The 23,247-nt window shown below is 37.1% G+C and overlaps 1 protein-coding gene across 4 annotated transcripts in view; it reads right to left on the reverse strand.

Moving 5' to 3' along the window:
- The window catches only part of daam1a (dishevelled associated activator of morphogenesis 1a), a 53,381-nt gene that overhangs the window by 15,923 nt on the left and 14,211 nt on the right, over window positions 1-23,247 (reverse strand). For all 4 annotated transcript variants that reach the window (XM_079853399.1, XM_079853397.1, XM_079853400.1 and 1 more), the window contains exons 2-11: window positions 9,514-9,747; window positions 6,636-6,725; window positions 4,445-4,516; window positions 4,013-4,107; window positions 2,234-2,567; window positions 1,881-1,991; window positions 1,691-1,794; window positions 1,534-1,600; window positions 1,334-1,451; window positions 387-525 (exon numbers count right to left, since the gene is read on the reverse strand). In XM_079853399.1, coding sequence (XP_079709525.1) covers window positions 387-525; window positions 1,334-1,451; window positions 1,534-1,600; window positions 1,691-1,794; window positions 1,881-1,991; window positions 2,234-2,567; window positions 4,013-4,107; window positions 4,445-4,516; window positions 6,636-6,725; window positions 9,514-9,699 — 1,316 coding nt within the window. In that variant the 5' untranslated portion in view covers window positions 9,700-9,747. The remainder of the gene's footprint in view (window positions 1-386; window positions 526-1,333; window positions 1,452-1,533; window positions 1,601-1,690; window positions 1,795-1,880; window positions 1,992-2,233; window positions 2,568-4,012; window positions 4,108-4,444; window positions 4,517-6,635; window positions 6,726-9,513; window positions 9,748-23,247) is intronic.

The raw sequence follows: 23,247 nt of genomic DNA on the forward strand, positions 1-23,247 counted from the left end.
ACTTGTTTGAACTAGAGTGAAGTTAAGTTGTGTCTCACTTCTAATTAATCCCATGCAGAAAGATGACACAAAGATGTGTTTATTTGAACAGTTCTAAGATTATCACGTTCAGTCATATCTTGAAAAATCTATGGCCTGGCGCTTTCCTAAAATGTGATGAGATTCAGGTGGATGGCTGGCTTGCAACAAATTGACTTTGAGACTGGATTATGTATTTGGGATTATAATTTTCAGAGCTAAATAATTGAAATTGCAAAATGTACCAAATTGCTGACAGTTTTAGAGGGCATTAAAAGCTCAGGACATTAATAAATGAGAGGAATTGAGGACACAAATGTTCAACTACTTCTTTGGATACACAAATTCTTGGACTGTCCCTCACTTACATTCGCACCACGTTCTTCACGTCGAAGTTCTCAAGGGGAGCCACATCGGGGTCGTGACCCTTGTCGTTCTGTAGGACAATCTGCTGGACAATTCGATCAAGAAGGAGCCAGTACTGCACAGTGTTCCCAGTTCTTTTGTCTGTGAGCAAAGAGCAAAGATGATGTCAACACTTCCAAGCAAACTACACAACGTTCACTACAGTGATCAACTGATATGTTTTTAAGGGCTGATGCCGTTATGCAGAGAGCAAAGTGGTCAGTGGCCAATACAATGCAAATATATACACTACTGTTCAAAAGTTTGGGGTCTGTTAAGAGTTTTTCATGGTTTTGAAAGTCTCTTTTGTTCACCCAGGCTGCATTTATTTGATCAAAAATACAGTGAAAACCGTAATATTGTGAAATATTATTTGAAGTATAAAATAACTGTTTTCTATTTTAACATGTCATAATGACATTTTTTCCTGCGATGGCAAAGCTGAATTTTCAGCATCATTACTCCAGTTACATGATCGTCCAGTAATCATTCTAATATGCTGATTTTCTGCTCAAGAAACATTTCTTTTTATTATCAATGTTGAAAACAGTTTGTACATCTCTGATGAATAGAAAGTTTAAAGAACAGCATTTATTTGAAATAGAAATCTTTGGTGTAAATGTTTTACTGTCACCTATGATCAATTTAATGTATCATGGCTGAATAATTTAATTAATTTTTAATTTTTTTTTTTTTTTGTTTTGTTTTTTTTACTGACCCCAAATTTTTAGAAGGGAGTGTACATGATAAAAAAAACATTGTTCATGTCCATTAATCATGGTATTAACATAGTGGCATGTCCAAAACTATATACCATGGTATTCTTTTGCAAGTGGCATTATTTATGACGAGGTAATATTATGAGGTTTATTTGTTCACACTGTTATGGAAGGGAAGTGACATCACTCACAAGGCATATGAAGACAGTGCTGTAAGACAGACATAAAGTGCGGGAAGGCGTCCGTGTGGTTTATCCTCTTCCGGATGAGATCAAACACCTGAGTGGCACTTTTAGTGTCTATATGAACCTGAACCAAACAAAGACAATCTTGAAATTACTACTGAAACAAACTGGCTATATTCAAAAACAAATTAAGACAGAGAGCGTACATTCTCAAACCGCTTAGCGAGGGCTAATTCATCATCATTTCGTAGCATCTCAAAGAAGTCCAAATGCCTGAAGAGTAATAAAAGACGACTGCACGTTAAGCTCAACAGAACTCGGCCAAGTACTTGAGGACAGCGCGTCTCAAAATACAGCACTTACCGATCTAACGTGGAGTTTTCATGGGACCGTAATTTATCAATCACTGGTTGGATTCCCAGCATTAGAAATTCATACCGCAAATGAATTCTGAACTCCAAACTGGTCTGTAAATGAAACGTTGGAAGTCAGGGAGAAACTCTTGGATGATTTGAATCTAATGAGATGCAGATGTGGGGAAAGTAGCGCTTACCTCCCCTGCTCCTTGACTGAGGACCGCGTTGATGAAGGACATGATTGCCGTCTTGAGGTTCACCTCGTCTCTGTAGCGGCCCGTACTCTTGTCCAAGTCATTTAGAAGGGTCTATGTGTAAACCGAGAAGATGGGGAGAAAGAATGAGAACAACAAAGGAGAAAGACCTCTTAATATTTCATTCATAAGTCTCAACAGTCATGAAACACAAGCAGAACGAATCTCTCTGTGTTAATTGTTGCATTTGATTCAAAGGGACAATTTATGTACAACTGGTTTTTATGAATGATTTGTGTTTGAATAATGAGGCCCAATGTGGCTATGAGAGAAAAGCCTTGAATTGTCCTGCCCACCTGAAATCGCGTCCGTTCACAGGCGAACTTCTGATAGTGCAACATGGCTTCCAGGATTTTCTTGTGTCCTCCGGGCACCAAGCAAACAGCACCCATGATCTCCAGAACGGCCACTTTGGTCTTGATGTTCTCGGTGGCCAAGCTCTGCGCGATGATGTTGATGCTTTCTGAATGTGCGAGCACATGGGCACGTCCCTGAGAATTGTTCATCAGGGCTTTAATGCAGCCAATCAGTGAGGTGTGGATCTGAGATTCGGTGGTCTCGTAGTCCATCGTTTTCAGGAAGTTCAAGACGCACGTCAGTCCATCGAGGTCTATGAAGCGCGTCACAAACCTTGAGGAACAAGACAAAGGTCAGGCCAAGTGCATGAAAAGACATTTCAACTCATAGGTAGGAGAACACATGGAAAACTTAATGTCCTGAATTTTAAGTGCATTTCCTGTTGTAGCTTAGGGACGGTTGCTTGGCCCTGTTTCTGGGGGACAGCAATAAAAATTCCTAATAATTTTTGCATTTGCATTTAAATACACGTTTTTTTATAAAACTGGGCTGTTTCTGTTTTATTGCCGTCTTTTTGCGGATGAAACACTGAGCAATCACATGGGAGACATGATACGGACTTCTGTAAGTTGGACTGTATCTTTCAACATATTTTCTGATGTTCATTCATGTTTATTTCGTTCTGTAACGTAGTAAAAAGGAAGGAATTATCGCCTTCACTCGCGCTCCGCTTGAACTGAGGCGCTACAGTGATCTCTCGTGCCACATTAAAGAGCGTCAAAACGGTGTTTATTGTTTGAATTTTGTGATAAAATGGACAGAATTTGAAAGCTGAGACTTTATTTCATATCAAAAGTAGCAAAGCACAAAGCTAATTGCGATTTATTGGACAAACATTAAAGATGAAGCCTGAAAAGTGACCTACAATCTCTGTTCAACTTTCTCTTCATAAATAAATAAATGCATAATCTAGCCTATTTGATTGTCCTGTCAGAATAAAAATGAAAATGTGAACAAAAACAGTGCCTATTAAATGGCGGGGAGAGAGACAGAGAGGGGGGGGGGGGGGGGCGCGATCGAAAAGCCACAAAGTGTGTGTGTGTGCGTGAGGCGCGGGCGCAATCGAACAGTGGAAACATAAAAACATACTCCGTCATTTTGTTGACATCATTCAAACTGCAAAGTGTTTAAGTTACTGTTAATTACAATTTTAAGGAAAACAAATATATTAATCTGAAATGTAGCAAATTAATTTTCAATTCATTCAGGTACAAATACCAAACATATCTCAAGGTCTTTTTATCTTTTTATTAATTTAAATAATAAACTAATTATATAAAACTATTGTCAGTGCACCACAAATAAACTGGTTCTATGCCTTTACTTTATTAATAAAACTATTAAATAATAAATAAAACTACTAAAAAATATTTTTCTTCTGCATTTTTGTTTTGCTTTTCCCTCCATTGTACTGAACTCGTACCGAACCGTGATGTCTGAACCAAGGTATGAACCGAACCATGACTTCTGTGTACTGTTCCGTCCCTAATATATATATATATATATATATATATATATATATATAAATGTGTGTGTGTGTGTGTGTGTGTGTGTGTATGTGTACAGTATATGTATATATTATATATAAACTAATGTTGAAGCACTTAGTAAAGGGGGAGGGAGACTCAATTGTAAGGTAATGTGCTTAATTAAGAGAAATGAAAAAGAATGATACAGTCATGAAATGACCCATAGTGAGTGTGTGCTAAAGGCAGTACCTCATGGGCTGTGTGCGGAGAGCTGTTTTCAAGCTCTCTATGGTCTTATTCCTCTCCTCCTCATCCTCCTTGTCCAGGGCCAGCAGGGACTTCCTCTGGTGGTGATATTTAACGTAAAGGCAAATAATTAATGGACTGACACAAGTTTGTCAGGTCAAAGTTTTGTTAAAGTACTTAATTAAAAAAATGTGTGAAGGAATTTATAGCTTCACCAATTATCTCAATTTTGATGAGTATGAGCACTCATTGCCCTATGAAATATTTACAGTTGTTTACCACTCTTACATCCCCAACAACTTCCTCAAGGGCAGCATATGTGAGTTTAATGACTCCCTCTTGACTAAAACTTTTATGTCCTCAGGGAAAAGATGGAAATTAGCATGGTCAGGGAAATGTTCAGTGTTTGCTGTCTAGCTTGCAAGTCATACTTACAGCAGCCATTGAATTTATCTGATCAATGTAGAATTCAGGCCAGCTGGTCGCCCCCTTATTCTCTTCCTGTTCCTATGGAAAAACTAAAGATTAGCCTGCATACTAGAATCAAATAAAAACACATTCGACAGACAGACAGAGAGACAGATAGAATTAGACAGACAGACAGACACACAGAAAAAAGTTCATTCTGATTTTAAACTGCAAACATCTGACACAAAAATGTCAACGTTCTGTCCTCCACACCAACAGAGATCGTTTTGTTCTGCCACATTCTCATGTACTTCAACAGCTACAATGTGTGAGAACATGGCTTATCTAACCATTGCAATTCCCAGAAAATCGCATCCAACGATCCAAAAGTGCTTGTGAACGGATATGTTATGTGTGTGTGTGAGTGTCCACAGCTGACACCTTGTTTGAGATGCTTCTTGCTACCTGAAAACAGACACAAGACTCTGCACTTCGGCACTACTCCACTCCCAATTTTGAGTTAAACGCTCTGGCAGAGTGCTAAAAGGCGACGATTCAGTCCAAAACATGCCTTTTCCCATAGTAACTTATTCTTTAAAGCTTTCAATACAAAGCCTGGGGTTTGGAAACAATACCACAGTGTTTTGTGCTATGCTCAAGTGTCTATAATATAGCAGCTGCTTGCTCTTTCAGACTGAGATTGACTTTTGCTGGCCAGGGTAAGTTTGGAATAGGGAATTGGGGTTGTTTTGGGGGGTTTCGCGCACCACATGAGCCGATAAGCTTCCAGGAATCTTATTTAACAAGTCCACCCATTGTTTTATTACCACATTCTGCAATTATACAATTTAACTAAACTATTTTGGACCATAGGGGCTTAGAGATTAATAAAAAGATAGCTTGAAACCAAAAAGAAGGGTGAGAAAGTTCTCATTATAGTTATTATGAACACAAACACTTCATACCAGACATTCACAAGTTCCTTTGCCTCAACATCTTGACAGTAGTTTTAGCACTCATTAAATTGCACGGTGTTGGTTCCACATGTTGCTCAGACCCCAAAACTCCACTGGGAGGAGATTTGATCCAGGCCTTGCAGGTGTAGTTGGCTGAAACACCGCATTCAGTGTTTTATTGAGCTGGGATTACACAGCATACACATTTTTCTAAGACAGTTTTGGTTGAAGCATTTCTGCAAATTTCTTCAAATCTGTAGTTCTAAAATAAAATTAAATATATTGTTTTACGGAATAAAAAAAATGGAGTACATGAAAATAAACAATAAAAAAAAAAATCTATTTATTTTCTGCCTGTATTTTCTCTGGGGAAAACAAAAGAAAATATGGGGAGGAAGACAACATTTGTGGGACCCTACTGACTTTTTCTGTATGGCCAAAAAAGATAATACTAAAAATACTGAAAACATCATCTTTTTTGTTTTATATAAGAAAAAGTCAAACGAGTTTGGAACGACATGACGGTGAGTAATTGGCAGAATTTTCATTTTTGGATAAACTATCCCTTCAAGTTGAGAGCTGACAGGCATAAGCTATAAAAATTTCCAACTGAAATTCCATCTCTACTAGTGTATAAGCTTGCAAAGCTTTGATCCATCATAGAGAACACCAACATAAATGTTTGCTTTAATATATGAATGAGAATAAACTTCATTCCTAACACAATGATGATTGACAGTATTCTTTTTTTAAGTGTTTTTGGAGGACAATAGGTCAGCAGCTGAAGATCGATCCCCTGGTGGGTCGTGACCAGGTAACTGGTCATGAACTCCAACAGCCGTAGACAATCCCCAGGCCACCGCTGTGTGGTTTGCTCTTTAGTTCCACCGGTGTAAATGCCTCTTATAAATGAGGGTTTACAGAGTGTGTCAGGGCAGCCTGGGTTCTGTTACCTCTCACTCCTCAGACCCAAATCACACATACTGTGAAAATAAACCCTCGCACTCAACACCACTTCTCTGTCCCGAAGCCAAGCCTGTGCTAGCACCGTTTACATTACGTCCTTTTTTGGATGTACGGTAAGACTGCGATGTGTTCACACGTTTAGCTGCTTAGTTTCAAACTCTATGGTCAAGTCAGATTAAATTGGTTTTAGGAAACTGCTATGGATGTTCAAAGCCAGACAAAACACTTTGACATGGGTCTTTCTAAAAAAAATGGAAAAGGTCCTTGCCCAGTCCCATCAAGTGGCAATGTCTTACCTTCTTCTTGCTACAGTAGATTTGCCATTTCTTCTCAGCAGGAAGGCCAAACATGGCCTCTCTATGTTTCTCCGAGAGATCCAGCTCATCCTGTAGGAGAAGGAGACATGATGAGAGGTTTCAAGTGTATTCTCAAAAATTTCAAGCCCAATAAATGATGTTGAATTGGTCACATTCTCATACGGTTAAATACTTAAAATTTAGACTTTAGGTCCCTTTGATTTCAATATAATATAATATAATATAATATAATATAATATAATATAATATAATATAATATAATATAATATAATATAATATAATATAATATAATATAATATAATATAATATAATATAATATAATACAGTGGTACTGAATATTTATAATATTTATGCAAATAAGTAAATAAATATCTTACAAGCAATGGCTGCACAATTTTTTTTATATTTTGGTAAATATATTTAAAGTTGACAATAAATAAATAAATAAATACCTTACAAATTACAAGGCTTGCACAAAAATATATATTATATTTAGGATATTTATATTCATGAATATTTATTGAAACTATGAAATGTAAAATGTAAACAAACTAAAATGATTGGGCAAAAGAGGAAAAAACATTGAGTACATAATGAATGTCAAATGTACTTGGCAGTGACACACACAGGCATCCTATCAAGTCGGCCACGAGACCTGAAAAAACCAACATGACTTAAAGTCTGACGTCAGTATCTGGATATCAATGACCCTGAAGCGGGAGTTAATTTCCCACAATTCTGTGTGAGAGAGAGACTTCTTGTTTCCTCACAGCAAAGAAATTATTTAGTCATGTAAACCATCAATTAATGCCTGCACGCTCCTGTGACCTCTGTGCATTCCCATGATGCAGTTCTGGACTAAATTGATCATATTCAGTCCAGATGTTTGGGCACAAGTTAATTAACATCATGTGAGAGACACATACAACAAGCAGGTCCAGAGACCACTTTAACAGGCTGCATAAGGAAATAATGAGGATGAAAAGGATGAAAAATACAGGGAAATCGTATAATCCAACTCGTAAGTACTCATGTATATTTGAGCAGAGATTCCAGAGAGAGAACATCACATCCAGACACCACATCTATTGTAGAGGCAGGCAGGTCAAAATCTGATCTTCTCCAGATCGTTCTCTCATACTATTCCCTCTTTATTTCTCTACGGAAAAAAACTGAACCTGAGAATTGTTCACTGAAAGTCATTTAGATAGAAGCAGCAAGTGATAACTGGATGATTTCAAGCAGTGACAGCAGTGTACTTGCGACATCTAAAAACATTCTAGCATTGCATCTGGTTGTGACAGTGTTAAATTATGAGACCAGTTTTCTGTTTGAGTTGCAGTGAAAGCAGACTTGACTAAAAAAAATGTTCAAAGATAAAGTTCAGTATTCCTTCATGAGGAGGACAGCTTTCTCACCTCAAATCGATGCAGAATCAAAAGTCTGCGAAAAGTATTTTCCTGTTAAATCAACTTAACATGACACTGATTGACATCTCAGTTGTGTCTCTCTGTGAGAGCTCAAAGGCTCAGCAGGGGACAGGCTGCGTAAGAGATGGAAGTCTGGCGCATACAAGTCATCCATGAGTCCATCTGTGCCAAATGCCTGCTGGTCATGCGCTGGTGGGCATGAGACATACAGACGTAACTCTACTCAATGGAGTCTGCAGAGCTAATGAGGGGACGTCCATTGTCTAACATACTCTTTACTGGACCATTAGCAGGGAATGCTTGGATTCCCCATATTATGGAATCCAAGACAAGCACTGATTCACTCCACAAATGGAGGAATGGTAGAGCAAAGCAGTGCTTTAATAAAGAATAAGCTTTTTCTAACTATTCCTATGGGATTCTTTAGAATGAACCCAGTTAACAGGCTCTGTTTGTGATTTCTGGCCATGTGGGCATGCAAGCTTACAAACTTTGCATGTTCTGTCTTAACAAAAAATGTAATGGTGAAAATTCATCATGGGATGCAAAGACAAGTTCCTTCTGTTTTAATAAGTTATCCTTTACATGCCTGTCAGAATAATACTTGACAAAACCAAAGACCAGATTTGACTTTCAAAGTGGCCTGTGTCCAAAAGTTTAATAAAACATAACAAACTAAAAAAACAAAAAACATGAGTGTTCCATCTATCCATCCATCCGTTTACCCACCCATCGATCCATCAAGCATCTATTCACTCATCCTTCCATCCATCTGAAAATTCATCATGGATACAAAGAAACATTCCTCTCTGCTTAAATAAGTTATCCTTTACATGCCTGCCAATAAATGTTTGACAAAACCAAAGACCAGATTTGACTTTCAAAGTGGTCTGTTTCCAAAGATCTAAAGTATGAGGCCCTAAATAGAAAGTTGAATAAAACATAGCAAACTAAAAGAAAATTTGACTACAGTGTCAGTGAGTGCTCAAATCTAGCCATCCATCCATCTAGCATATATCCTTACATCCACCCATCTACCCACCCATTCATCCATCCACCCACTCGTCTACCCACCCATCCATCCATCAACCCACTCGTCTACCCACCTATCCATCCATCAAAAAATTCATCATGGAATACAAAGACAAGTTCCTCTCTGTTTTAATAAGTTATCCTTTACATGCCTGCCAATATAATGTTTGACAAAACCAAAGACCAGATTTGACTTTCAAAGTGGTCTGTTTCCAAAGATCCTACCTATCCATCAGTTCATCTAGGCCTACCTATCCATCAATCCATCCATCTATCCATCTCTATATCTATCCATCTATCCATTTATCCATCAATCTAATTGAGAGTATGGGAATTAAATAAAATAAAGGAAAGGAAACAAAAGAAAGTGTCTGTGGTCATGGTACAGCACATACCACCAGTTCAGTGAACATGGCATCCAGTTCCTCGGTGGGGGGCATGGGCAGGGTGGGCTCCATGGTTTGCAGTGTGAAGTTGCTGTCATGGCGGAGGCGATAGGTGATCTCAGGCTGGTCCCGTCCCTTTAGACAGCAGCAGAGGAATGACAGGCCCCGTCCTCCTCGCTTACGTGAGGCCATCATGGCCAGAGGCCCAGCCAGTCAAATGTGTCTCGCTTCAGCTACGACACCCTGTCCAAGAGAAAACAAAGAGAGAAAATGAGGAGGGGGTGATATCAAAGCTGCAAAAAAAGGATACTGGGAATAATTTTTTAGTTCACTGAAAATGTGCATGGCTGTGCTAGGACGCAGCTAAATGCAAAACAGAACAACAAGGTTGAAAATCATACCCTCACCCAGGGCTATTTGCCGCCATATGTTACATGAGAAGTGTGATATACTGAAACTAAAATGTATTGAGTATACACTCTTGACTAACAGGTTACATTGGACCTCCCACTGTAGACCAGTAGCAATACGGAAAATATCAATATTGGTGGATAAAATCTTACTGCATTGAAACAAAATCAAGGCTTTGATTATACTTCATCATATTTTGCAAAGGTACAGAGTTTGGAGCCAATATGTTTTTTTTTTTAAGAAATTAATACCATATATTCAGCACTCATTGATTACTCATTGATCATTGATTACATTGTTTTAAAGTGACGAATTTCTATGAAGAATTTCATAAAAATTCTGTTCTTTTAAACTGTCTATTCATCAAAGAACAGTTTTCAACATTGATAATAATAATACATGTTTCTTGAGCAGCAAATCAGCCTATTAGAATGATTTCTGAAGGATCATGTGACACTGAAGACTGAAGAGTAATGATGCTGAAAATACAGATTTGCCATCACAGGAATAAATTATATTTTAAAATAACCGTTTTTTTTATATATTTAAATTGTAATAATATTTTTGCAATATTGTTGAGCGAGCAAATTAATGCAGCCTAAGTAAAGACCAGAGACTTACCGAACGGAAGTTATGTACAAAAAAAGAGAAATGGGATTGACTGTTTGTGTCTCTGTGCAGTGATACTCATAATATGCAGCACTGTATGATCTTACTTCCCATTACAACAATCACATAAGCCTCATAAACTCCAGAAACACACAGTGACATGATACGACACGCAGATTGTCATGTAGACATAAAATATAGCCATAAAAGCAATAAGCTCTCACATTACACTATTTGGTGTTTTTCTTCTGCAGATCTTCTGAAACCATATGATAGCTTTGTGTAAGGAACAAACCATAGTGTAAAATTTGATCTTCTGTGCATCAAGATAAGATTTTGGTCTGTTCTTCACACAAAGCTGTCGTATGACGTCAGAAGACTTGAAATATAGTGCATAAACCAACTTTAGGGTGCTTTTTATATCATTTTTTGGGCTGAATGAACTTTTTTTAAACCTTATTCTTTTTAAACAGTTTTGGAACGTCATGAGGGCGAGTAAATGATGACTGAAATAAAAAAAATTGGATAAACTTTCTTTGAATACCTTTAACACCAGAGGCCTGATGTATAAACGTTGCATATGCACAAAATGGGCATTGTATATGTGACCCTGGACCACAAAATCAGTCACATGTCGCACAGGTATATTTGCGGCAATAGCAAAAAAAATATTGTATGGGTCAAAATTTTACATTTTTCTTTTATGCCAAAAATCATTTGAATATTAAGTAAAGATCAAGTTCCATGAAGATATTTTGTAAATTTCCTACCGTAAATATCTAAAAATATATATTTTTGTGAGTGGATGCAGCAAAATCGTGAACATAAACGGACAACTTTAAAGGAGATTTTCTCAATGTTTAGATTTTTTTGCACCCTCAGATTCCAGATTTTCAAATAGTTGTATCTCGGGCCAAATAGTGTCCTATCCCAACAAACCATACATCAATGGAAAGCTTATTTATTCAACTCTCAGATGATGTATAAATCTCAGTTTCAGAAAATTGACCCTTGTGACTGGTTTTGTGATCCAGGGTCACATATACTATATAAACATCATACAATATATGTTTACCTTATAGGAAAAAAATTGCAAATATATGTTTACCTTATAGGAAAAAAATGCATAGATTTGTTTAAAGCAATTAAGAATACTTTTTGGCCAGTGGAAAATATTGAGAATAACTCTTCTCTGAAAACTTTATCTGAAATGTATACAATTCTGATTTATTTATTCTAAAACAAGGCAAGGATACTGAATGATTCTTAGCAATGTAATGCACATAGTCCGTATCTTATATTTTCCTAATGTCTTGCATCGTTAAACATGATATCACGTGGATGGGAATATGCATGATATGAGGATATGAATAGCAAAACTAGGCATTGTAAGCTCCATATATGGTTATTTCGTGGAGGAGACGGGTTGGAGATGCATACGCACAATCATCCGCAGACTGGGAATTATAAGGGAATTTTGCACAGGTTCTGGCGTAACTTTTGTGTGTATGCAAAATATAGCTTTTGTGTGTATGCACAATTTTAGGATGAAATCTGCAGAAAGTTTTATACATGAGGCCCCTGGTTACTCCCTTTGTGTCTCTTCATGATAAAAGTGTCTGCCAAATGACTACTTGCTACTTAACCACATCATCACCTTGTTTGGTTTAGATGTCCCCTTGTTTGATGTCCCAGATTTCATAAAACACAAAAGATACATATACACAAAGATTTGTCTGTCTGTAGTCTATACCCCCAGACCTCACACAATGAAACTAGCCCTCACCTCTCAATAGACTAAACCGTGTTCATCTTCCCTTTCTCCATATAAGGAATTACAGAGAAAGTTACCATGCCCAACTTTTATCTTCATCCAGTCCTGCTTAAATGAGTACACCGGCCTGAGCTCCAGCGCTAAAGCCATCATGACCCAGAAGCCGTCAAACATAAACTTCACTCTGAATTTATGATCAGACCCAGAAGCTCAAAGTGACCAGATGTTTCCCTTTAGAAGAACAGGGACATAAATGCTTAAATGGCTTCAGGATTAGACTGGAGTTTATAGTACGTGTGTTTGTGTAAAATCTGCTCAGTGTACTTGATCCTGCAGAACAGGTTTATAGTGCCATCATACCCAAACACAGACTTAAATGGTGATGCCAAACATTATCCGCTATCCAGTACGACCTCTGAATGTTTGTCTGCAGCTTATCTGAGAAAAGAAACTGCTGAAAATCGCAGTTCTTTAAATTATCAGACCATCAACCATCAGAATCAGAATATAAAAGCAATTTTTGGAGGCTTTTGTCATTTTTATTTAGAAGATGGTGGAGAATTGACAGGAAAAAGAAGGGATGAACCAAGAAATGACCCAAGCCAGACTCAAACTCTGGGTGAACAAATAGCTAAATTATATTAAAGACAACTACTACAACTAAAAAACACAATTTATCGAACTGAATTTAAACAGTATTTAGCCTAACTGAATGCTTATTTACAAAAAAAAAGTTATTTCATGTAGGGACATCTGTGTAACCCCATTGAGATTATTAAAATGAATCTGTAAATCATTTCTTTAAACTGGTTTTTTAACATGACTTGTGAGTGTGTTTGATTATTGCCTAAGCTTATTTGGTTATTATTAGGCTACATGCACAGCATTAAAATGTATGTGTCATTTGTGAGCATTTTGTTATGCTAGACACAACTTCTGAAAACAGAATGATGCTGAAAAAGCTACAGTAGAAAATATCTAGCCTAAAAGACTGGCATGCTACTGAAAAATGCAGTTAAATGACTACGGATGCAACTTTTAGTTTAGTTAATCCTCAACTATTATCTCAAAGGAGGGAAACCCCTTGTTTGAATACTTATTGTTTCAGTGAAGACCAGGATTTCATACCATGAATCAAGTAAGCAGCATCTCTCATAGAATTAGGTTCAAGGTACAGTATAGACATAGAAATGTAGAACTACAGTAGGCTTTTGTCTGTAAACTCATAATAGGCCTATGTACTGCAGGACCTAAAAAGTCACATCCAGATGAGAAAGATAAAAAAGGATGCAGAGAGGCAAAGACAAAGCAGAATTGCAAAGGAAACTCTCCTGTGTTTTCTGAGCCTTGAAACGAATGATTCAGTCTGCCATGTCAACAACCTGGATGTTCACACTAACACGGCCTTGAGTAATTTCCCAACAACGAAGAGTATCTCGATTCTCACACTGTAACCATTTAGCAGTGATAACCCAGCAGAGCAGACACAGCTGTTCCGCTGAGCGAGGCTGGGAATTTTCTCACCGCTGGGTTTACTTCATGGTGTGAAAATAGCTCCGGCCTGGCTAGCAGGTCAAATGATCAGTGGGCAAAGACCACACACTTCACACTATAAAAATGGATTCCACTTTTTCAGAGCAGCTTATTCAATTTCTTAGCAACACTTCTTAGCAACATTACATTTATTCATTTAGAAGATGGGTCAATCTCACGGAACCATCAAGAACACATTTTGTATAATGAAGCCTATTTATAGGGCCATTTGTTTTGCATGATGACATTAAAAAAAAAAAATCACATAAGCACATTTCCCCCCCCAAACTCTCATTACTGTAATGCGTTTAGTGAATTTGATTTTGAGATTTATTTTGTAATTCCCATTGTACTGATAATTCTCATTTCTCATTACTGTCACTGTGTGGGTTGCAGCAAGGGAGAGATGCAGGATCTAGTTGCAGCAGTTACATTTATTTACAAAAGAACCAAAATACATAACACGCAAGAAAAACAGGTGAACAACAAGGATAAAGCAAACCACTGTGATATCAACGAGAACGGACAAAGAACTACTAAAACTAAAGGCTACATATACATAGGTTAACTAAGCAGACTAGAAACAGGTGCGCAACTAAATCAGTAACCATGGAAACAAATGAAGACCAGGGGCGAATTGCAAATGGCATTTTTGTCAGGGGGGCAGGGTTTGATATTTTATTGAAGGTTCCCCGGGCGCCGCCATTGATTAGCGGACCCCCACCTGCTGTTAGCATTCCATTGACTCCCATTCATTTTGCCGTCACTTTGACAGCGAATAACTTTACATCTGAGGCGTTTAAAGACTCCATTTTGTCCATTTTTTTATTTCTAAAGAAACACGAAAATGTATAAAAGGCTCCATTACCTTTTAGCTTACGTTATAGCCCCGTAGAAGCAATTTTTGTAAAAATAGGCTAACGATTGCGTCATAACCTGCGACTCTCTGTCGCGCAGTAGAGAAATTACCGTATGGACAGGAGGAGAAGCTCACGGGCAATCGGGGGACGTGGAGGCAAAATTACAAAATAATTAATCAGAATAGCCTACTTAGCAAAAGTTTATCCTGCTTCTAGCTCATGGACAGCTCCTACTTACGCTCTCTGTCTCTGCAAGTATCGGAAAGGAATGATTCAGATTTCTCTTGGCACAGCCACTAGAAGACAGACGGGCTGCTCACGTCACATCTACGTCGTCAAGCTCAGTTTGAGTCTGCGCAGTACGCTCGACCCCCAGGAAGTCAGTGCTTCTAATTGACTTCACTTGTCTCCGTTGAAACCTATGGGTTTATTTTGTCTATGATTTTTGTACCCTTGAAGGGCACTTTGGGAAGGGGACGCCATTATAGGGGTGTTCCAAACGAAAGTGAAAAACTGAATCCCTTCACGAAGGGCCCTTCCACAAGGGTTCCACAAGTTATGCCACAGTTATGCCACAGTAAATCATTCACAAGCGACAGATTTTAATCCCACGTGCCACTGCTGGATGTCCTTGTTCGCAAGGTCTGATCCAAACTATGACCCACAAGCAAACACCGCAAAGCAAATATTCTCTTCTTTTGTAATTCAAACTCGATACAATGCATGAGCTTATCTGACAAAAGTCAAAATAAAAACGGCTAATCCAAATCTCCACATCTTGTCCAAACAAAGCATTGGGATCGCCTGGGAGCAAAATAACCTTTACATCCTGGGAAACCCCTAAAATATAAACATCTTAAAAAGACTATGCTGGAACAGGAAAGTTATTATTACAAAACCTACAAATGTGTGACTGTAAAAAAAAAAAAAAAAGATCGTCTGCTCCTCATCTTTCAGCTCACAGGCTTATGGGATACCGCAGTCTGCACAGAGACAGGTGACTAAAATATTTACAACTAAAATAGTAAAAGAATCAGCAGCTAGCCTAAATGAAAGCAAACATGTGCTATGATGAACAGAGCATAACATTTTATCCCTAATAAAAAATGACATCTTTCCCAAAGCCCAAATGAAATAAGAGTTTCGCTGTGCTTGTAAAACACATAAACCAACCAGTTTATATATATGCTTGTCTTTTCTGAATGGACGACTGTTAACTGAAAAAAAGAAGCATGTTCTAAAAATTTTGGTCACAAGTCTATTTCAATTGACATGCATCATTGAAAGTCTTGTTATTGTTTACTAAACTTGTGTTTAAAAAAAATGTGATTTAAAATAAAGTTTAAATAAAATATAAATATTAGATGAAAAAAAAAAAAAAAAAAAAGTTGCCCTGGCAAATAACTGAAATAAGTTAAATAAAATAAATGAATGCTACTACAAATCACAAAAGCACATAACAAAATTGCAACGTTTGTTGTATTCCTGAGCATCTGGTATATAGACCTTATTCACATCTTTGTTTTTTAACTGGAATGAAAGCTAGGCTGTGAGTATAGACTCTCTTCACTGGGTTGTACTGTTATTTCATGTATTTTTGGATTGTTCTGCTGACGGATTTCCAAGAAGTTTCAGTAGACAAAAAACTCCAGACAACATGAGATTGTTTGGTATCTATTAAAGGTCAGAATCAGAAAAAAAAAAAAAAAAAAAGTCCAAGCCAAGACTGATATTTCACAAAACAAAAACATGCACACAACAATTATAAAAGTGTATGAGTATAAAAGGGAATACTGAAAACAAGCACATAAAAGAATTGGGAGGGAACACCAAGGAAGGTAAATCTCAAGTGATGTGCATGTCTGTTCAGCAACAGGCATGAAAATGCCTCCATAACACGCTTGTCTTATGAAATCTCTCTCTCTCTTTCTGTCATACACCAGTGGAGCTAATCCATGACAGCCCAGCCCGTGTATCTCCATGCCCCACCCTGGTGACCGCACTTCAGCAGGGTGTGTGTTAACATTCACTCCACACGTTTACACCACCTCTCTGATCTGATTCACCAGGCCTCATTTATGTAAGCAAAGTTCTATTTTTATGAACGGCTGTATTGATCCTTCTTCCGGAAGCAATTCCCATTAATGCTGGATCAGGAATCAATGTATTATGGGAATACACCAAAATCATCAAGCATGTTTACACTTCTGCACATCATGAAGAACTGTAAATGCACTCCTGCTCAGATTAATGGTTTCAGAATGAAAGTCAAGAGCAAATATGATATAGCTAGGCCTACAGATAGCAGCTTTATAGTAACAAACAAAACATAATCAATGATGCAAACTTCATAAAAAATGAGACAAATTTCAAATTCTGCTGCAGTCAGTTCAATGTTAATTCAATTCAGTTCACTTTATTAACTGTCGATGTTGCAAAAATCGTCAATTATGAAATAAAGTCGAATTGGCTATAAAGCAGCTCTGCAGAAAACAGTAGTGCCATTATTCAGCTCAATTCAGTTCTCATCAAATAAATGTAAATGTATGCATTATATAGCATTTATTTTAAAGAGAAATAATATTTTCAAGCAAAACATTTAGCAAGAAGATTTTTGTGAAGTTATGTTAAAAAACAAAACAAAAGATAAACTATTCAAAAATTTGGACACATTCAAATGTCCATATTTATATTCGGCTCGTCAAATGTCCATATTTATATTGATGACTTCATACAACCACTATCATCAACGTGAGAAGTTATTAGAAAAAAAAATGGCTCAGAGAAGTGATTTGTTTGTAAATGCCATTTGGTTTTCTGATGCAATGACATTCAGACATTTTAAACGTGATTTCAGCGTACAGTGATCTGTACATTTGATCTATTCTCTGAAAAGCATTTTGGCGTGTTGAGAGCATCTGTAGAGCTGCATGCTGCGCACAAACAGTCATTCAATTGAGGACATCTGGTGACTAGAACTTGAACAAATGCAGTAGGGGTGGGCGTTGAGAGCTAAATCTTATATCACAATATGAGTCATTTTATTTCACGATAACTATATAAATCACCACCTAGATATTTTTGCCTTAAATAAGGTTATGATATCAACATTTTTTAGACCATTGAAATTTCAGAATTCTTGTCACCAAAAACTAATTCTAGCCTAAGTAAGAACAACAAAACTAATTACAAGCATTTAGGAAAACAAATTACAAAAGAATAAAGACACAAATGAAGTAGACCTACCTAAAAAAGCTTCAAGCACCAAAAATAAAGTGTATAAAAGTAATCAAATGTCTAAAAAACACTGCTTAGTCTTCAATGTGTAAATTAAATCTACATTTATTCTTAATAAAGTTAGAAAAGTGATTCAGTCAAGAGCAATGGGAGACTTTCTCTCTTCTGTTGTTTGATTAACATTATACTACGGGGCTGTTCAATGCTGGTTCTAAGGTGTGCAAGTATTTTCAGGAAACGCACGGCTAAAGTAGTTCCAGGCAGGTCTTGACCGCATTACATGTCCATATCACTTCACCAAATGATTTCAGTTATTTCAAAAGGTCCTTACAGACTACAACAGCAAAAGAACCACAACGACACTGACCAAGGAAACAATAGGATAAAAATCACATATTATTTCCACGTTTTGCAACAAAATTACGTTTATTTCTGTAGGAAAAGCACATACTCTTTCTCCTGCTCTCTCTTCCACTCAAACGCACACACATACAGTATAGACTTGCACAGAAACATGTTGTCAGCGCTACTATTATGATTGTATTCGTAAAATAGTTTAGCAACTTACAAAGTTGCATGACATTTCTCACAAGAGGGGTAATAATGGCCAAGCAGATAAACAGTTTCACTATTAGTAGAGCCGCACAAATTCGCACACGCTTAATCGCTGTCTCTCTCTAATATCTGCATAGAACGGTGAGGGTATGAAGAGTGTTAGCATTTCAGCACTTCCGGTCCCATCGTCCAGATGGTTTCGAACAAGTGGCTAAACGGGACAACAGAAGCTGTCGAGGAGAGTAAACATCATCACACCAAAAAGTTAAACTCAGTCCGCTTTTACAGCATTGTTATTGTAAAACCTAAAATTATGTTTTGGAATTAGCAACAGAGGTGTGGGATGAGATATGCAAGAAATTAGTCCTACACACAAGAGCTTCATTTTCTAATAGTTCAACATTCAATCTATGTTGTCAATCCTTCCTTACTTTATGACACAAAGTGACAGCAGCCTAAATAACCTGTTGCCATCTAAGACCAAGTGTACGGATCCAATATATTGATTCACATGCGTTTTCTTAGTCAACTTTTGCATTCACGTAAGACAAAGGGCCTAACTGACTGTTTACGAGGATACTTGCAAAGACGGGCACATAAGTAGGCCTATGTGTATTTAACTGACTCAGTTCATTACTCGCGCGCTCTGTGAGCAGAGGCTTCATGTGTGCGCGTCTCTCAGACAGCGCTCAGAAACCATCTCACAGCGCACGCATATAGCAAAATGATTTCTCTTTCACTGCTTATTGCGCTTCAATGGTTTAGGACACTTTCACACTTGGTTCGATTGCCTGTTCCGAACCCGAGTTTGATTGCTCCCCCCTGCCCCCGCCCCCGATGGACTGTGTTCACATTATATTATTTCTATCCGAACCGCGGTACGCTTGTAATGGTGTTGCTTGGTTACCGCGAATGAAAAGGCGCCCAAATGGATAGACTTGCTCGGTTGACATTTGTTCTTCTTTTTTTAACCTTTGGTTTTGTTTTCAACATAGACATACAGAAACACACTTGCGTCTGTCTGCCGCAAAAATTCTGAAAACGTTTCAAAGACAGCGGGCTGTCCGCCGAAGACACATTATAAGTCATCAATAGCGGTTCAGTTCGATTGCGTTCATATCAGCAGCGAACCGTACCCGAGTTCACATGAACCGTACCCCAGACCACCTTTTTAATCGGACTCGAGTACGGTTCACAGTGTTCACACCATCCAAACGAACCGAACTCTGACGTCATTCGAACCCGCGTGCGCACCAAAAGTGCTAGTGTGAAAGCGCCCTTAAAATCACTTTTTTTTAAACCTCAATGCTTAAAAAATGCATGCAAATGATAAGCTTTTGTGATGGTGCAGCACAGCGATCGCATAACCACGAAATAGGCCAAAATTTCTACCTGTTGACATTTCCACCAGTTAATTGTGTCTACCGCCTACCCCTTGGCTAAATGCCAGGATGTTAATTATTTTTTAATTTGATCTGACAGAAGGGTCTGATTTGCCTTAAAGAGGCAAAACATTCTTATTATCCTCATTCCACAGATAGATCTTAAGAGATATAAAGTGAAAGAAGCAATTATAATTCCAACCAGTATTGCACAAAATACTGGTAATTACTTATGGTCATAAACACTTGCTTAGCTTCAGATCACAGAGCGCTTTGTCTTCAGTTGTCAACAAAATGTCTGGAACCTATAGAAAATTGTATCTGTCCTGATTGTTGGTTTTAAGGCAAATGGCTGAATGTGGAGGAGACAGAATTACTATTTGCTTATCGGTCAATCGCCAATAGAATGAACAAATCTGGCATGCATAGCTTGAAAGCAAAGATAAGCATTCTAAAGATGAATAAAATATGCACATTCCTCAAATCCATGGGAAGACAAGTGTGCCTGTTTCAGCTTTGTGTATTTAAACTAAACAGTTGTAATCAGTTTCATTAAAAGTCTGACCACATTTAGGCAGAGTCTAAAGAGTTTGGGCAGTTTCATTTATAAAGGAGAGAGTTCTCAAAGAGGCACACAACTCAAGTGATGTCATGGGAAATGTACTGCTTATGTGCTATTTGCATTTTCTTTCTTTGCTGTTGCAACGGTTGTGACAGGAACAAGATATCTGGATAAGTAGTCTTAATTTTAAATGATTTATATTATGCCAATAATTAGAAATAAAAAAAAAATTGGTGTATTTTATTATATCTTATTTTACTAAGAAATATTTTAGCTTGGCTTAAAAGTGTAAAAATGTTCAAATGTATTAAACAACAGTACCAGTTACAGTAATGCATTTTAAAATGCCAACTTTAAATATACATACATACACACCATCTGTCCAAGAGGCGGCTTTGTGTGTGTGCAAGTAGTACCACATTGAGTTTTTTTTACGCGGCTTTTTTTGTTGCAATAACTGTTTTAAATATTATGCATGTCACACGTATGTAACAGTCATGTGTCCAGTCTATTCTGCTATCTGAGGCTACCTAAAAATTAGACTTTTCGTAATATTTAAAAAAAATTCGTACAAATTCGATAATTTCGATACATCGTGCAGCCCTATCAGCAAGTAGCCTATGCATTAAATTGACTAAGACAGTAAATACTTTTACATTACTATAAAAAATTAAAGTTAAATTAAAGTATTTTTTATTATATCAATATTATATTCATATCAATAACGCATAAATGCTGTTCTTTTAAACTTTCTATTTGTCAAAAAAAAATGATCACTGTTTCCACAAAAATATCAAGCAGCACAACTGTTTACAACATTTTCAATAGTTTCTTGAGAATCAAATCAGCATATAAACATTTCTGAAGGATCATGTGACACTGAAGACTGGAGTAATGATGCTGACAATTCAGCTTTGTCATCACAGGAATAAATAACATTTTAAAATATATTAGAATAGAAAAAGAAATGAATTGAAATAATACTTCATATACACATTTTGAACAGTAGTTTTCTAATGCAGGTTGATTACAAAGAGCACAGTAAAGACCTCCATAGATAGTCTTAAGATACTGTGCCTTTAAACCAAACCAACACTAATGCATACATCCCAGAGCAAACATCACTCAAGCCCTGGCGCTTCATAACAGCATAATTGCACAGCAATTGTATGAACAGATGAGGCAGGATTTTGAAGTCCCATGATGTAGTCAGCAGTCATATCTCTTCCAGGATATGACCTAAAAAGCTTTTACCCTGGGAAAGACAACAGCACATCAACACCAGACCTCACTGAATAATCTAATGAATGTGTGGCTGTTAGTCTGTCTTTCCTTATTTGCTCTGTGACATTTTCTCTCCCTGCACCATTTAGTGCCCATGTCTTCTGCATGGAAAAAAATCCATCATCATCAGTGCTCTGATATCAAATGCAGTCATGAAACTAACACTAAACCAACAGCTCCGCAGGCTTGCGACATTGTCTGTAATTTTTCTGCCTCTCTCATTAAAAGCTAATCCATTACTCTAGAAGCCTTGATCAGTGGGACTGCAGAAGAGCGGATGGGTTTCCATTTTAGAGTTTACATAATGGAGGTCAGCCAGTGCAGCTCTCGGGCCAGTCTATGATCGACTAGAAAACAAACCCTGGCCTTTGGTCTCTCATCCAGCAGTCACAAGCCAATTTTCCTAATGGCAAGTTACAGTATTGATCCCTACTGAACTAATCAAAGCAATGTTAAGTCTGTTATTGGCATATGCAACCATGAGATTTATCCGCTGTTGTCGTGCGAGAAAACAAGGTGGAAAAAAAACAAACAAATGAAAGGCTTTTGTCCAAATTATATGTAACAATGAAATTAATAATATTAAACATAAATAAAATAAAATATGGGAAGCAAGAAAGCAAACCGAAAATGAAGATACAAATACACAAATGTAAAAAAAAAAAAATGTTTATAAAATGTATACATTCATGTATCCACATTCATGTGAGTGCATGTTGTATTTTTATCTGTATTAATATATATATATAGATATATATAAAAAAAAAATTTAAATAAGTATAAATGGCCAATGTAATAAATTCATAAATTTACTTAAATTAATTTAAATTAAATAAATAAATAAAATAAAACAATTAAAACTTATGTAATTGTTTGTCGTGTAGCCTAGTTATTTATTTAGATTTAGATAAATTAGTTTAGATATTTATTTTAGATAAACTCATATTGCATGGACTTTGAAACAAATAGCCTAAAAAAGATATTAAATCAATGCTAATACTTCATACATTTTCTACATTAGGTTTAAAATTTTCTAGATTTTATTAAAGTTTTAACAGAAAAAAATATTAAGACCTTATCTTATCTCTTTATGCATACATTCATGTAAGATAAATGTCCAAAAACAAGTCATGTCAAGCACGCACACATGAACATTATCTATGTCCCTGTTAAGACAGAGATAGTAAGGTTGTTGAGTGTACCGGACATCGTATGGCCACATTTAATCTCAATGGGACTATGTGTAATCAATAACATCAGGACAGTAGCAGAGGCGTCCCACAGGGGTCATAGGCACCACCCCTCAGGGACCTGAGCACTTAGACAAAACAAGAAAGGCAACTAGAGAGGAAAGATGCAAAAATGCTGTCCATCAGGCAGACGACGAGCCAAATAGTTTTCAAAATACAGACCCCTGACCCACATTAACTTCATTCCACAGCCACATTTAAGCCTGATTCCCCAGGGGTCAGACTCCTCAGAGTCCAGAGAGCCAGTATTATCCGGCGCACGCACACTGTCTGTTTTTGCCAGGCG

Source organism: Squalius cephalus, assembly GCF_949319135.1.
Source record: "Squalius cephalus genome assembly, chromosome: 20".
NCBI classification, from domain to species: domain Eukaryota; kingdom Metazoa; phylum Chordata; class Actinopteri; order Cypriniformes; family Leuciscidae; genus Squalius; species Squalius cephalus.